The sequence below is a fragment of the Lethenteron reissneri genome, chromosome 44 (assembly GCF_015708825.2).
Source record: "Lethenteron reissneri isolate LAM-NWPU_2019-01 chromosome 44, ASM1570882v1, whole genome shotgun sequence".
NCBI lineage: Eukaryota > Metazoa > Chordata > Hyperoartia > Petromyzontiformes > Petromyzontidae > Lethenteron > Lethenteron reissneri.
Genome location: NC_083822.1, coordinates 2,771,988 through 2,787,654, shown reverse-complemented (window position 1 = coordinate 2,787,654; position 15,667 = coordinate 2,771,988). Strand labels below are relative to the sequence as shown.

Sequence of the window (15,667 nt, the reverse complement as noted above, 5' to 3'; positions counted from 1 at the left end):
CCTGGTATACAGGAGCTCGTGGGTTCGATCCCCCACCCCCTGACACCTGTAATATTTGTATTTTGCGCATCTCTCTCCCCGTGGTTGTGCGAAAATTTCTTCGGGTCCTCTGGTTTTCCCCTCCACATTTAGAATCAATATCACACGCTTAGAGTATTTGGCTGCTATACATTTCCACATGATAAGCCACTTCGTTCAGCTATCATTTGTGGCCGGGTCGCTTCTGAAAAAGGGATGTATAGCTCAATGGGCTTTACTTGATAAAATAATAATTTTAGTTTTAATTAAACAGCTCTCAACACTTGTCAATAACAACACCATCCTTAAGCTTTAAAGGGTTAGAACGGGGAAAGGGTTGGTTAAGGTTCTGGATTTTGAGGCCCTGGGTGCACAATTTTGGATTCTTACTCTGTAGGATGAGACCCTCAGACTCAAAAGCCGCCACATTGTAGTCACCCCTAAGATTCGTGGCATTCAGCGATAATGGAAAACTCGACCAAAGCAAGCGGGTGTTTATTTACTTACCAAAGCAAGATAGTTCCACGGCAGAGCAGCTATTTGATTCCTGCCGTGGACGGGAAACTGTTGAGTCACCTCTGACGGGAGCCCCCCCCCCCTCCTCTCATCGTTTCTCACGTGCTGCCATCTCCACCGTGTTTAAACTACCCCGGCGCATGCCGCTTCTGCAGCTGATATCCACTGACGCGGCGAGTCTGGCTCCCAGCGTGAGCGTCATCGTCACGGCAGCGTACCAGTCACGGTGCTGCTGCTGAGAGCTGATTTAACTGCCGTGCTCATTGATCACACTCAAAGCTCACAGTAAACATGTACCCACACACACACAATGTAATGTAAACGAACGATTAAACTAGGTGAGAGAAACGACTTTGAAACAGACGTTTTCTTTTGCCCTGGATGCACAAAGCTGTTGTTAGGCATGCATTGTTGCATGGATTCAATTAAAATTGATTATTGCGCACATAACGTGCTTCGTTTTGTGTGTGTGTAGGAGGATGGCTCGTCTTGATTTGTTTACGGTGTGTGTGCGATTTTATAACTTGCCCCCATCGCTCCCTGTCTTGGCCAACCTTGACCTACTGGCAATGTCCACGGGAGCCTGATATTGGGAATTCGTAAAAGTGGTGCGAGATGTATGTTGCGTCAATCATTCCTTGGAAATCTTTTTCCTTTTAAAACTAAATTTTATCAATCTGCTCCACAATGGATATGGCCACTTCAGACCAGTAAACAACACATTTACCCTTGCCTGATTAATTGTAATATAAAGGTTTTAGAGGAATGCGAACATCTGCAATTTTCTGAGCTGAGAGTTCAGTATTGCCTTCGAGGAATTACTCGGACTAACCTTGTCAGGCTGCCATTTCATTGACTCGTAACAATCGAAACTCCATGGATTTAAGAATATTTTTTCTGCTATGTTGCTGCAGGGTTTTTACGACCCAGTTGTATACACGTACACAATCGGCTCTTACTCGCGTGCTTTGATTAATGTATCGCTCGTGTAAAGAACCGGTTTGGATTGAATCCGTGTCCATTGCATAGTTGGCACAGACACTGTGGCCCCGTGCAGTCACCCAGACTTTCTCTTTCCCTGGCTGCACCTGCAACACGGGAGAGGGCAACATGTCCACGTGATGACGATGGGAAACATAGGTCTGGAAGGCACCATTAACCAGATGGACTTTAATGTTAATTGTATTATTTGGTGCTAATACAGTCTCGGGCTCGCTCGATTGAATTACACGTACGTTGCTGTGCAATGTGCTCAATTGACCCACAGTGTCCATGCAGGGCTCTTGCCTGTTCATTTCAGGAAAGCAAGCAGCATTTATTTCAGCGGTCACACCCTGCCCGATGACTTTCAGTTGAAACCCGTATTACATGGGTAATATTGTGTCACGAGTTTAATCAGCTTAAAGGTCCTACGTGGTTTTTATTTTCGGTGGGTGAAGCAGCTCCGTGCACAATAAAATGTCAGCACACTGGTGTGTGGGAGAGTAAACCCACTACAACAAATTACTCTCCAACGTACCAGTGCTGTATGAGTAACTAATTGGCATGTTTTGTTTACGTGAAACACTTTACGAATTGGCTGTCGGGCGGTGTGGCAGGTTTAGCAACACATCAACACATTTATATTTACGCGATCTAAGCCAAACAAAACTTTTATTATGGATAATATTGGTCAAGAAAGCCTACTACTACTATGTGTTAACCCAATTAATATTTATCCGTTTACGATCCGAAATTACTCTCACTCCCCCAATGCAGTGCATAATGTTGTAGACGGCTACCCTTTTCTTTGTCCGGCATGTCTCTTTGTACATTTAAATTGCTTTGCTCACCTCCGCACACTGCTAGTGGATTCTCTGCGCCTAGCCCGGTGACAACAGTGGAGGGGATTAAAGCGACCGGCAGCATTCCTTGTTTGTTTGGGACATTCCTTGATTGCATAATTTCTAACCGCATTATCCGTGGGAACGGTCTTTTGTTCAGCAACAATGCGCGGGAATAAAGAGAAAAGTAGGAAACGCATCTTGGAATGCTGTAAACGTGAAGTGGCAAAGTTTTGCCTTTGACAAGCAACAAAAACGTTATTTTCAGCATGCCCTGTTTTTGTCATGCCCAAATCGTCTATCGGAAGTCGTCAATACCAGCAGTAATGCCGGTCTTTTACAAGAGATTCTTAAGATGACTAAACTATAAACTAATTTTTATTTTATCAGGTAAGGCCCCACTGAGCTCTATAGCTTTTTTTCAGATGCGACCTGGCCACAAATGATAGCTCAACGAAGTAGCTTATCACGTGGAAATTTATAGCGGCCAACTACTCTTTAACGATCCGTTGTAGTGTATACGGGGATAACCTCGAATTTAACGGTAAGAAGGAACAGTAATTTGTTTTCCAGCATTCAGTTGAGGGTCATAAATTAACATATATTTGTATTATTTTTTCTTACCCCAACATTCAGTCGGCATACCCTTGAAAGCAATGCCCAATTTTTAGCCGGGCAGAATGCTTGGGTAATTCTGTACAGACGTTCCAGACTGTTGTGCAATTGCATAGTTGGCACTGCAAAATTTGTGCAAAGCCTAAGAGGCCGATAATCTATTCAATTGATGGTATCTCACGGTGGCACTTAGCGCGCCAAGTCAATCACGTAGCATTCGTGTTGACACGCGTTCAAATGTAGATTGATTTGCATTAGCGTTTGTATGTTTTGAGTGCTTGGGTACACGTGATTCCCGCTTCGTAGTATTACCTGGGCATCTAACAGCTGATCCTACGCGGTTGGACGAGTGTCGGTGGTGGATCGATGTAAACATCGATGCTTGTTTGTGTTGCCGCCTTTGTGCTGTCTGTCCCTGTGTTCTGGATTGTTCCATCAAAATTGCATTGGCCTGAAGGTAACTTTTGAGCATTATTTGGCATGAATAACGGTTTATTACGTACATTTATTCTCGTGTGAATTGTGATAAACATGATAATTGCTTCTTATGAATCCAGCATTATATATATAAACTCTTAGCAATAATGCTATTAATTTGCTTTTTAAATGTTTACATAAATAAATTGATAGGTTGAGCGATGTCTTTCAGGCATGCGTGAGTGCATTTAGTTAGTTTATTCTTGGGCATTGCGACTGCCGTTTGGATTGCGAACGTAAGAAAGATTTGCGTTGGCGTGTCAGGGGCCTGCTGCTCGCGTCGTCACGCCGTGTGGGAACCTCTGGGTGTGTCATCGTCGTCGTGAGAGCGTGGACTCCCCGCCTGGAAACCTCTCGGTGTCGTCGTTGCAAGAGCGTCGTCGCGTGCGGAGCATCGAACGAATATCGTAAAAACTCGCGCCCATCTCCGTTTTCGCGTGGCCCCCGCACCGCGTGCGTGCGGCTCTCCCACCCCCCCACCCCACCCCCCCCCACCTCCCCCACCTCCCCCACCTCCCTCCCCGCCGCGCGACAGACGGCGCAGAGACGCACCGGAGGAGCTACGAGCACGGCGCACAGATGGGGCTGCAGCGGCGGACGCGCGACGTTCTCGCCTGGGCCAAGAAGCGGCGGCGCACCATCCGGCGCGAGGACCTCATCAGCTTCCTGTGCGGGAAGTCGCCGCCACCTCCGCCGTCCCGCGGCGGCTGTCGCGCCCCTGCGCGCCTCTCAGGCATCCCGGCCTCCCCCCGCGTCGCCCCCACGGAGCCCAGCCCCACCGACGATACTGACCTGCAGCCCTTCCGCGAGGCCATCGCCCTGCACGGTGAGGAGAGGGCCTCGCACACGAGACGCACGACTCCTGACACATACACCGTCTAACAAATCCATACGTTCTCCAGTTATCACACACTACCTACCAACGACACACAAAACACACACACGCTCCCCTCTCCCTATACACACAAATATACACAAACACACATGCTCCCTCCTTCACACGTAAACATGTGACTACACAAACACGCATGCTTCCCGACAACAACATGAACACCTGTATTTTTGGAGTTTACCTGTCTCCCCTTCGTGGCGTGGATTTTTCTCCGAGTCCTCCAGTTTTCCCTCCACATTTTGAAACGTGCGTTTGGAGTATTTGGCTTATATAAATGTCCACGTGATCAGCCACTTCGTTGAGTTATCATATGTGGCTGGGTTGCTTCTGAAAAAGAGCTATACAGCTCAGTGGGCCTTGCCTGGTAAAATAAAATAATAATTTTGTTTAGTTTAAGTGCCTCTCTAGCATGCATCTTTTAAGGCTGGCACGGGGCATACGAGGTGGTGTTGCGGCTTGCATCATGCTTGGCCACCTTTGTCTCCCCACTGGTGATGTTTTTACACACAGCACCAGGTACTCATTTAAGGCTAGGTCAATGTAAAGGAGGTCCAGGTCAGATATTTGTCACCATTTGTTGGCTGCGAGCGTGAATTGAACTCTGGTTGTCGGTTCCTAGTGCAGTGCGCTCACCACTACACTGGTTCCCGACACACCTCGCCACAACACACACTCGTAGAACAGTGCATGGCACCTGATGGCATTACCGTGTGTGTACGTAGCCACTCCATCTTGGCTGGGAGGACAGCAGCATTCCATAGTGTAGTATATTATCAATTATTATGCTATACTATTAAACTTTATATTTTATGAGGTAAGGCCCACTGAACTTTCTAGCTCTTTTTCAGAAGCGACCTTCCCCAAATGAAAGCTTAATGAAGTGGCTGATGATGTGGAAATTTATAGCAGGCAAATGCTCTAAATGCATGTTGATTCTAAATGTGGAGGGAAAAACCGAACGACCTGGATAAAAATCTACCTGACCACGGGGAGAACATGCAAACTCCAAATATACAGGCATCGGGGTCAGAAACGAATCTACAACCTCCTTCGTACCTGGCAAGGGCCTTTAACATCTCGTCACAGCGATGAGATGTTTCTATGGCGAGGGCCAGTCTCACCATGGGACAAACCCGCTGGTTGGCTTTCCACAAAGTGGTACACATTTTATATTCATCCCATAAGGTGATGATGGTCTGGCTAATTCCCTGATCATTACTTGAAATCTTAACCTTCCAATTGTAAAGCAATAACTTTTTTCCGTTGCACCAACCAGATGGATTTCCAATTAGTACACTGCACGTTATGGTCCGAATTGGATAGGTATCCAATTAAAAACTGTGTACAGTATATTCATGTTTCCTTGTTTATTCACGAGAGCCGCAAGGAGTCTCAAGCGATGGTAAAAAAAAAGTTGTTTTTGGATGTTAGATTTATTTATACATGTATAGCAGACTCTTGTGAAAGTCACGTAAAACATTTCCCACCTGCACAAATCCTTGCATTGTGACATTCTTGCTTCCTTTAAGCATTCAAATAAATTACCTGCTTAACAAAGAATGCTCCCTGTGTACGGACAATGAGGGTCACGTGACAACAAAATGCTCGTTTTATATTTTGAAAAAATAGCTGGACAGTCTAGGGACAAAGTACATATTGACTATGATGTCAATACACTAAAACACACCTTTAGTGATACCATCCAACAAGGTGGCTATTTGAGTTCTTAGTTGCAATACATGCACTAAGGAAATTCGGTCCGTATTGCAACAGGTATGTATTACAAGGAAGTCCAATAATGACACACAGCAAAAACAAAACACTAAATTTGTTACGTAACAAAAATTACGGTGAACGGAACAATATTTGCAGAAGTAAAGCGATTACTAGACTTACTGATTTTACAACTGAGCTGTAGGGTTGGGCACACAAAAACACCAGCGGAGGGCTTGGGTCATTCTGGTCAGGCCGGCATATACAGTAGGTCCCTCGCTTAACGGTTTTTGCGTTTAACGTTTCACCTTCCATAGGATTCCCATGGTTTTGACTAATGTAAAAATGTTGATTCACGGTCATGTTGACGTTATGCACGCAGGCGCTAATTTTGGCCAATCCGAGCGCTCTTAAGTGGGACTGAGCCATGCCCTCAGCCAATCAGCGACGCCCATTTATGAGCATTTAGACCTCCACTGGCTTTGTTTACACTGATTTCTGTTTGGCTGTGGAAACAGCTCTCTTGCAGACTCGGTGATATTTTTTTCTTCCTTTAAACTTTTAGTGCATTCGATTAATACTTATTTTGATTAACAGAAGTGTTCATGGAATGGATTAAAAACGTCAACCGAGGGACTACTGTATTGTAGAGCAGCAGACCTGAGTGTTCAGATGTTGTAGGGACCTATTCACACTTGCCAAGAGGAAGGACAAGCAGCAGTTGTAAACAGGAACTCGCAACGACAACAACACTGCCAAACTAGAAGGCGTTGTCACCGAGTTCCCCCTGCAAAGTAAAAAAAAGCAATTCAGGTCCGATTAAAAAATTCCCACTGGTGTCCAAGGCAATGCTGGTAAAGTGGGCACTGCCAGGACATTCCAAGGGTGTCATTAGCACACCCCCACAAATACAACAGCGACCCTTTGCGGCAATTGCAGGCAACCCCACTCCTCATACGCCACGGTGGTGAGATGTGAACTACCTCACCTGGTATACAGGAGGTCGTGGGTTTGTTCCTGACCCTGATGCCCGCTGTATATTTGGAGTTTGTATGTTCTCCCCCTTGTCGCATCGATTTTTCTCGGGGTCCTCTGCTTTTTGCCTTCCACATGTAGAAAAATGTGCGTTTCGAGTATTCGACTGCTACTATAATTTTCCGCGTTTAGCTATCATTTGTGGCCATGTTGCTTCTGACAAAAACTATACAGCTCAGTGGGCCTTACTTGGTAAAATAAAAAATAGTTTGAGTAGAAAGAATAAGAATGGGTTTTAGCCTTTCTGTCAATAAAACAGGTGTTCAGATGTTCAAACACCAAATGGAAACCTTTTGCAGGGAATCAAGTCTGCATTAACCACACATACTTGTGGTGAACGTGCATACAGAACATGCTCTGGTAATGCATATATTACCAGAGTAGTTTATGTTGGCAGTTTGTGTGGTTATTTTTCATCTGTTGATGGTGGCAAAGAGATCCCCTTATATAGTTTGAGTTTAGTTTGACATACAGGACATGGTAAGTCCAGCAGAGGGCGCCAAGTCGCTTGAGAACAAGATGCAAAGTTGGCATACGTGTCTGACACAGAGACAATTAGCCATGCGGCCTCATCTCGAAGCTGAAAATCCCGTCCTGCTGACCCACCCATACTGGATATTTTACCTGGTAAAATAAACAAAGAAACATTGTTTGAGAGATTTCATGCAAGTCACTTCCATCATCATCATCATCACTGCACATTTCGGCATTTGTTTCCACATCTTTTTGGAACGAATCTCTTATGTCGTCGTCATCAAGCCATTCTCTGTTTGGTCTTCCTCTTCGGTTCCGTCCATTTCTTCCCGAACAAGACACTTTCACTTTTCCTGTTGTCCATCCTACACATGTGTCCAGACAGTGCCAGTTTCCTTTTCATCACTGCCTACATCAGGTCTTCTTTTATATGCATCCTTTTTTCTGACTTCTACTTTAATTACTTTGTGGGTCCAGCTTAGATGCAAGCCGCTTATCCACGTGTAAAGTGTTCTGAGTTTCCCCGATGTAGAACACGCTGTGTGGACATGGGAGGAAACCATTTCAGGTCGCACTCATTGCACATAAAGTGCTCGCCACAAATTAACAATAATACCTCGCCGATCTCGTCAAGAAGCATAAACCATCATCCCCGCAGCAGTGGCTTTTGGCTAGTCATCGAACAAAGACGGTCTCCGCATTGCGCGCTTTCAGATGCGCTTCCGTGGCCATCTGTAACGCTCCTCCGATATTAGGAAGCCACTGGAGCTATGCATTTTAAATCTAAATTGAGAATTAATTTCTTTAGAACTGCTTTTTTTGTTTCGTTTATCCTTCTCCTGTACCTCTGATTAACACGGTTGGCTACGAATGGTGCGAAATAAGTTCTACGTACATACAGTTCAATGTAGATACTAAATGTGCTAAAAGTCTGAGTGCTTCCAATGCTCAAACAAGCATTGGGCAGTGACCATCTCCATCCGTGGTCCTAAGCAAGTTATGGCTATTCCACATTCCTATGGCAAGTAGCAGTCTATCCATGTCACAAAAAAGTGTAAGAACAGGTCGTGTGCCAGCTATGGAGACAGCTCGAGATTCCCAGAGTGTGACGCTTGTCGTGAACGTGCGGCTCCGTGTGAGATGTTAATGAACTACCCCGCCTGGTATGTAGGAGGTTGTGGGTTTGATCCCGACCCTGATGCCTGTATATTTGAAGTATGCATGTTCTTTCTAGATTTGAAGCTTTCGTGACTGCAATGATTCATATCCTTAGGTTTTTTCGGTAAAGTCACTTTACCGAAAAAACCTAAGGATATGCATGTTCTTCCCGTGGTAGGGTGGCTTTTTCTCTGGGTCTTCCAGTTTTTCCCTCCACATTTTAAACACATGCATTTTATAGTATTTGGTTGCTATACATTTCCACGTATGATAAACCGCTTCGTTGAGCTATCATTTGTGATAGCCAGGTCACTTCTGAAAAGAGCTACCTAGCTCAGTGTGATCCTTACGTGGTTAAACAAATAATAGTATTTAAATAGTAACTCTCACCCCGGATGCGCGTGCGTGCGTGTTTGCGCCCCCGTGTGGGGGGCGTGTGCGCGCTCGTTGGCGTGCGCGTTGGCGTGCGCTTTTTCGTGCGCGTTTGGCGAGCACAGGCCTGAGCGGAGCGATGGCGAGCATCAGCATGCGCTCGGGCAACCCGGGCTCGCCCACGCACGCGGCCGGCGGCTCGGGCCCGTCGCGCCGCCGCTCCAGCCTGCACGACATGGACCTCAACACGTTCATCTCGGAGGAGATGGCCTTGCACCTGGAGGGGGGCACCACCACCACGACGGCGGCGGCGGCGATGGCGGCCAGCGCGCGCAAGCGCTCGGCCACGTCGCAGTGCCCCGACGTGATCACGGACTCGCCGACGCACAAACGCAGCCGCCTCATATGAGGAGGCCTTGGGTGGGGGGGTGACGACGCTGCCCCCTTACTTCCTCCTCCTCGTCCACCTCCTCGTCATCCTCCGACTACGATGGCAACGGCCACAGAGCGCTTGGATCCAAGTCTTGCACACCCTTCCCGTTTAATTCTTAAGATTTGAGAGGAAAAAAACGACAGCAAAAAAAATACTAACTGGACTGGAACCGTATACTTGTGAGTATATGTGTAAACAGAGTGTAAAATAAAGTTTATTGGGCAAATGCATCTGGAAAATTGGACTGTTTGGGGAAGGATATTTGGTTAGTGTTCTAATTGCACAAGCTCAGCTAGTTCTCTAAAGGAATAAATTCTAAGCACTCAAAACAGGCTGTTATAATCTAAACAAATGATTAATCTCCATGTTACTAAGTGGACTTAACATGGATAGAAGTGACCTTAGAGAATATGGTCTTATGAGCGGTATCAAAAGACTACATGTATTTTTTTTCCATTCTGTTTGGCAACATTAATGCTATCATTGCGTAAAATATAGAATATCTGTTTAATAGCTACTCAACCGTCACAACTCGGGTTGGACTTATGCACCTATGAAAACATTTCGTTTTGTTAACAAAGAAAACAACGTTTGGACGGCGTTTTTTGTGATGTGTAATATTCAGTGAAAAAAAGATATTCTTTGAAGGTTTAATCCATTTTGAAATGAAGCATGCGTCAGAAGGCATTTAAAGGCTTTGTTAGGCCATATATGCTGCACAGCGAAGAAGAGGATGATGGAAGTTGTGTGTTACGCAGACAATGACTTTAAACAGAAGTTAAAACGTGGAGACGATGTGACAGAATTAATTACGTTATTTTGTCTTGGGAACATCAGCAGATGAAGCTTTTAGTGAGGACGAGCAGGGACTCTGCCGCAGGGGTGTTAATGGTCAGCACACACTGGACCCTGCAATCCAGGGGTCGCCGGTTCGATCTCCGGGCATGGCGGTTGAGAATTAGCAAGTTGATTAAATCTTCCCCTTCCCTCTGGCTACCCAGAAACTAATCTCAATCTCAGTTTATCTCAATCATCAGGATGTTCATATTTTCCGCAGACCCTCCTAGTTCATTCTCTGCTCTTCACCCATCTGGAATTTCGTTCTTCTTGGTCACCATCACTACTCTCCCAACAAATAAAAACAATTCTTCCTCGTGGGTTATTTTCAATCTCCCAATTAATTCTCACCACTTTGCCTCCTCCTTCAACTCCATGGGCTTCCTGTTCAATACACCGCAGTCTTTTCAAATAGCTGAATCTTTAAATCTTTCCATGGCCTTGCCACCCACCTGATCATCTCTCCTCTCTCATCTCCTGTCCTCTCGCCCTCTTAATTCCCAATCTTTTCTCTATCTGTTCCTCCTCCCCGTGCTCAATCCCGTGTTCAGTCCTCTTTCCTTGCACGCCTCCACTGGCATCAACTTCCATGGTACATTAAGCGGGTCCCCCTCCTTAACCACTTCCCATTCCTCTCTTAAGCCTCACCTCTTTATTTCTCATTCCTTCTCTTCCCTCCCCTTGCCCCCTCCACTCCTTCCCATCCCTCCCCTACCCTTTCGTGATCCCCAAGTAGCCCTCTGTCTCTGCTGTCACTCATTGCTCAATCCTTGCAGCACGCTCCTGCCATGTAAATCGTTAGATTCCACGACAGTTGTCTATGCTGTGTCAAGCACCTTGAGTGAAGGCGCTGTGTCAATATACAATTAGATATCTGGGTGCACCACAGTTGATTGGCATTGTCATGTGTGATGTGGTAAAGTATGGGTACTTGAACTTATTTACAAGATGAACAAAATAGGCTTTCCCCTTTGCAGGAATTAAACAGGAGGTGTTAAGATGTTAAAACGCCAACTATACACCTATTGCAAGGCTTCAAGTCTGCATTCACCATGTATGCGTGTGGTAAACATGCAAACAAAACATGCTTTGATGATAATGTTATGCATTGTCCTTGAAACTGATCGGCCTACACCAGAGACAGCCTCCTTTATTGGCCTTGTCTCACCGGTGTTTGACGATAGGACAGCAAAACGTGACCAGCACAAAGACAATGCAACTCATCAAAGCGTTATTAATAGGTCAGGTTGAGCAGTTATATCTATGGGATAGCATAAGACCCGATAGTATTGCTGGACAGGGTAAAGCCTCTACCTTTTTTTTCATCTTGATACCGGCAAAAAGGGTCCCATAGATTATTGCCAGATTTCCGGGCCAGTGTGGAAGAGGAGATCAATATACCCCCCTTGCAGCGCCCTCTTGCAGAGAGAGGCCCTTTCACCAGCAGTGGTGTGAGCACGGAATGGTAGGGCTGAGCCTTTTACCTTTCAGGACAGTTAGAAAGTTAAAGTGGCTGATAATACTCCCAAGAAGGCATATATGGCCTAAAATTCTATGAATTTTAAAACACTGCTATTTGGACTTGTCTTAGTGGAATACATTTTTTTAGAGTTTATTTTAGAAAAAAAATCGTGTCCTTTTAATGACCAGTGGGGGTATGAATGACCGTACGTTTGCAAAAAAAAATGGCTTTCGTGAATCCTGTGTTGGCGACACTTTGTTGTTGAGCAGCTTTGAGGGGTGGATGGGGCGGGGGGGTAGCCTTTAAACACGCCAAATTGCTTGAACCTGAGCGTTGGAAGCCTCAAACCATTCTACACTCAACCTACAACCTCCTTGAGTTGCACACCTCGTGTATAACCACTAGGCACGAAAGGATTATTTAACCTTAGCGCCAAGGTTGTTGCAAGGCCTTAAAACACGTTTCGACTGTTGCCCATTAACGTTGCTGTGGCGAACGGTGATGAAATAGCCATGGTCTGCTCTTCACTGAATAGTTAAACTTGCGAGGGTTTGTTTTCGGAGGTTCGGGCACGGCTTCTGCGGCTGCTATCCCCTGGTGTGGAAATTGGAAGGACCCGGAGTTGACATTTGTGTGCACGGACAATTTGTAAATTCGCAATTGTTATAGATGTTCCTTGGAAAAAAAATAGCAAATGCACAATCTGATCATCGGAAATAGGAAAATGGTAGATTTCGTTGGCAAAATGCTGCTGCTCGTTATGAACCCGAGTATTGTTTTATCCAATTAATATAAACACATCAGCATTATTATCGCCACCCATTTTTTTTGGTATAGTTATATGGTTGACCTAAAAATGATGTTTTTCAGCACCTATCAACGTGAGCATATTTCATGCATACATGGATTTAGATTTAAATTTCACAGCCTCTTATCTCCCCTCCTGCCTCCCCCCCACCTCCTACCCCAAATCTGAAAAAAAATAAACTCTTGTTATTCCAAGTTACAAAACAAAAATATGCCCGAGAACCATTTTTTTCCCTTCCTCCCGTTGTCTCTCATCCTCATCGGCTCATCATCGACTCCTCCCCGGCCCAAGGATTGCTGGTTCTGTGGTGGTTATGGCTGTGGTGCTGCTGCTGCTGCTCCCTCCTTTATTAGCCGCCGACGGAGGAGGAAGAAGAAGAGGTTGGCCCCGTCGCATGCCGGGAGGCACGGGCAGCATCAAGGGTTGGTGGGTGTCAACCGGTGCACGAGGAGGTCAAGTGGCAACCACCCCCCACTGTGGCTCGGCTCTGTGAGTGGCAGCAAAGTTTTGGCGTGGCACTTTTTTTGTTTTGTTTCATTTTTAGCCGAATGTGGTGTTTGCATGCTCGGCTGCCAAATTTTGCAAATACGCGCTGTTAAGTCTTCAGGATTTGTAAGCTCAACGTATATCCTAAGGCCCTGTTTTTTTGTCGTCTTTTTTGCTTATTACAAGGCTTTTTGTGAACTTGTAGTAAACAACACAGACCGAAATAATGTTGAAAATAAGTTTTAATAAAGTACTTGAATCTCATGTCAATATTTAAGTGCTGTGTGTTTTGAGTTTTGCGTGACTTCGGTGGATCGATTTACTTGTAATTGAGTCCCGACCCTGAGTGGAGTAATGCACACCAATCGCATGTCCAGCATCGTCACATACTGCTCTTTAACTGCCAAATTAGTAAAAAGCAAAGACATTAATCGTTCTAAGGAGAGGTATTGCGTGATAATCATCTGAAGAGGAAGGTATTTTATTACTTTGAAAACTTTTTACGCAATTTATGCTCTCCAAGTGTTCCTATTAGAGATAAAAAAAATATTAAATTCAGAATTCAACGTTGAGCAGCAGCAGCAGAACACCATCGTACGTACAGAAGATGTTTACCGTCTTCCATTAGGCCTCGATCGTGGCATTTGGCAAACCCAATTTTCTTAGTTCTCAGAACCCGAGTGCTGCATTAAGAGCACAATCGAATGATAATTTTGTGAAGTCACCAGACTAAGGCCGTGAACGCGTTGCACTTAAAACAATGTGCGTTGATCTTGGCTGGCTGGCATGATTCTAACCCGGGATCTTTGTTCACGCCACACCATGAATAATTAAGACTATGCCGCCCTCTGTAAAAAAAAAAAATTCTTAACCAGACTGATATCCATATTTTGCCACGAGGGATTAATTACATCTGATAGAATTTCCCAAGTGCTCGTGTGCTGTTGTCCGGCAGTTATTTGGATAAACTTGCCACGTCCATAGGAACGTAGAATTTCCATCACTGGATCAGGTACTGATTGGGATGGAAATACACTTTGCATTGTTTTAATTTAAAGTTGATGCCGTCTACGGGGAATGTATTTGTACAATTAAAATGTCACGACTGACTGGGACGCAAACGGAAAGTTTCATGTTTTGTCGAGCACACGAACTTTAAGCGCAGCATTTAAATATTACAAGTAATTTAATCGGGATACAAAATGTTTGTAGATGTGGCATAGAGCACCACAATAAGTAGGTGAATATGCCTTGTGGTTTAATAAATATCTTGTATTCTTTAAAACCTCCCCCCCCCCCAAAATCTATAATAAAGGTTTTCTTTTTGTGTGGGTTCGAGCGCTTAAATATAAATGTGTCGTTGAATCCGCCACCCGACACAGCTAATTAACAAGGTTTGTCACGTAAACCAAACGTGCCAATAAGTGACTACAGTACTACAGCACACCGGTGGATTGGAGAGTAAACCCACTACATGTACAATTTGAATACCGTGCCCTTTCGCTGGTAATTACAACTAGTATCAGTCGGTTTGCCAGATTTCCACCTTACCGTCCATGACTTGTGGTTACAAAGAGACGGAGAAGTTCGAACAAAAGGGTGAGAATACACGGAATTAAAATGCTTTGGGAAAAGTGAGAAATTCTTCGAAAAGGCTTTTGGCTGGCCATCGAACAAAGACCATCGCGCAGTGCTTTCGGATGCTCTTCTGCGGCCGTCTGGAACGCACCTTCAGATATTAGGAAGCCACTGGAGCTATGCACTTTCTAATCTAATTTGGAAACGCATTTCTTGAGAACGTTTTGTGTTTAGTTGTACATACCCCGCACCTCCAATTAGCACGGTTGGCAACGTACGATGTGAAAGAAGTTCAACATGCATGTACATACAAAACAAGAAGCATGAATGATTGAGCCGTTACAGCCCACGACGGGAGCAAGAGAACGCATAAAACAAAGTTTGATTCGAAATTATGAAACAGTCGTCCTTGAGAGAGACAGATGGAACCCTAAGACTCGTGCGCAGTAAACTTAAATTCGCGGTGGATTTTACGTAATGCTCTTAAGAAGATTATTATAATATATTAATTAGAATAAATATACTTATAATGAATTAATTATAATTTATATACTCACGGACTCTCTGCTTTCGAGACGAAGAGGAGGGATATTCCAGGTCGGACTTTAAATCGACGATTCTTAAGCTGGGGTGCACGCATTTTTTTACCGGTGCGAGATGCCCTTTTTTTAGAAGGTAAATCATCGAAACAAATTAAGCACGGGCACGTAAGCACAACCACTTTGTTTTATCAAACCCTCTGTATATTTATTAACTTACATTGTTTTTACGATTAAGAACCGAAAGAGTGCAAGCCTGCAGCAAATGTTAAGAACCTTTGCTTTAAACCATTAGTGGACGAGCTTTCTCATGCACAACCCCTGCAATCTGGAGTACCCTCCCACTCCGCGTCCGACAAATCAATTCCATCATCATATTATTCAAATGTGAACTCGAGGCCTTTTCCGTCATCCGGGCGCACGCTGAAAAA

At 44.8% G+C, this 15,667-nt stretch overlaps 1 protein-coding gene across 2 annotated transcripts in view; it reads left to right on the top strand.

Moving 5' to 3' along the window:
- LOC133353660 (HUWE1-associated protein modifying stress responses-like) overlaps positions 1-13,389 on the top strand; it is a 30,270-nt gene extending 16,881 nt beyond the window's left edge. The window contains exons 3-4 of one of the 2 annotated variants that reach the window (XM_061570082.1): positions 3,994-4,275; positions 9,219-13,389. In XM_061570082.1, the coding sequence (XP_061426066.1) occupies positions 3,994-4,275; positions 9,219-9,502 (566 nt within the window). In that variant the 3' untranslated portion in view covers positions 9,503-13,389. Of the gene's footprint in view, positions 1-3,984; positions 4,276-9,218 lie in introns of both variants that reach the window. The other variant, XM_061570081.1, reaches the window with a different exon arrangement.
- Positions 13,390-15,667: the final 2,278 nt, after the last annotated feature.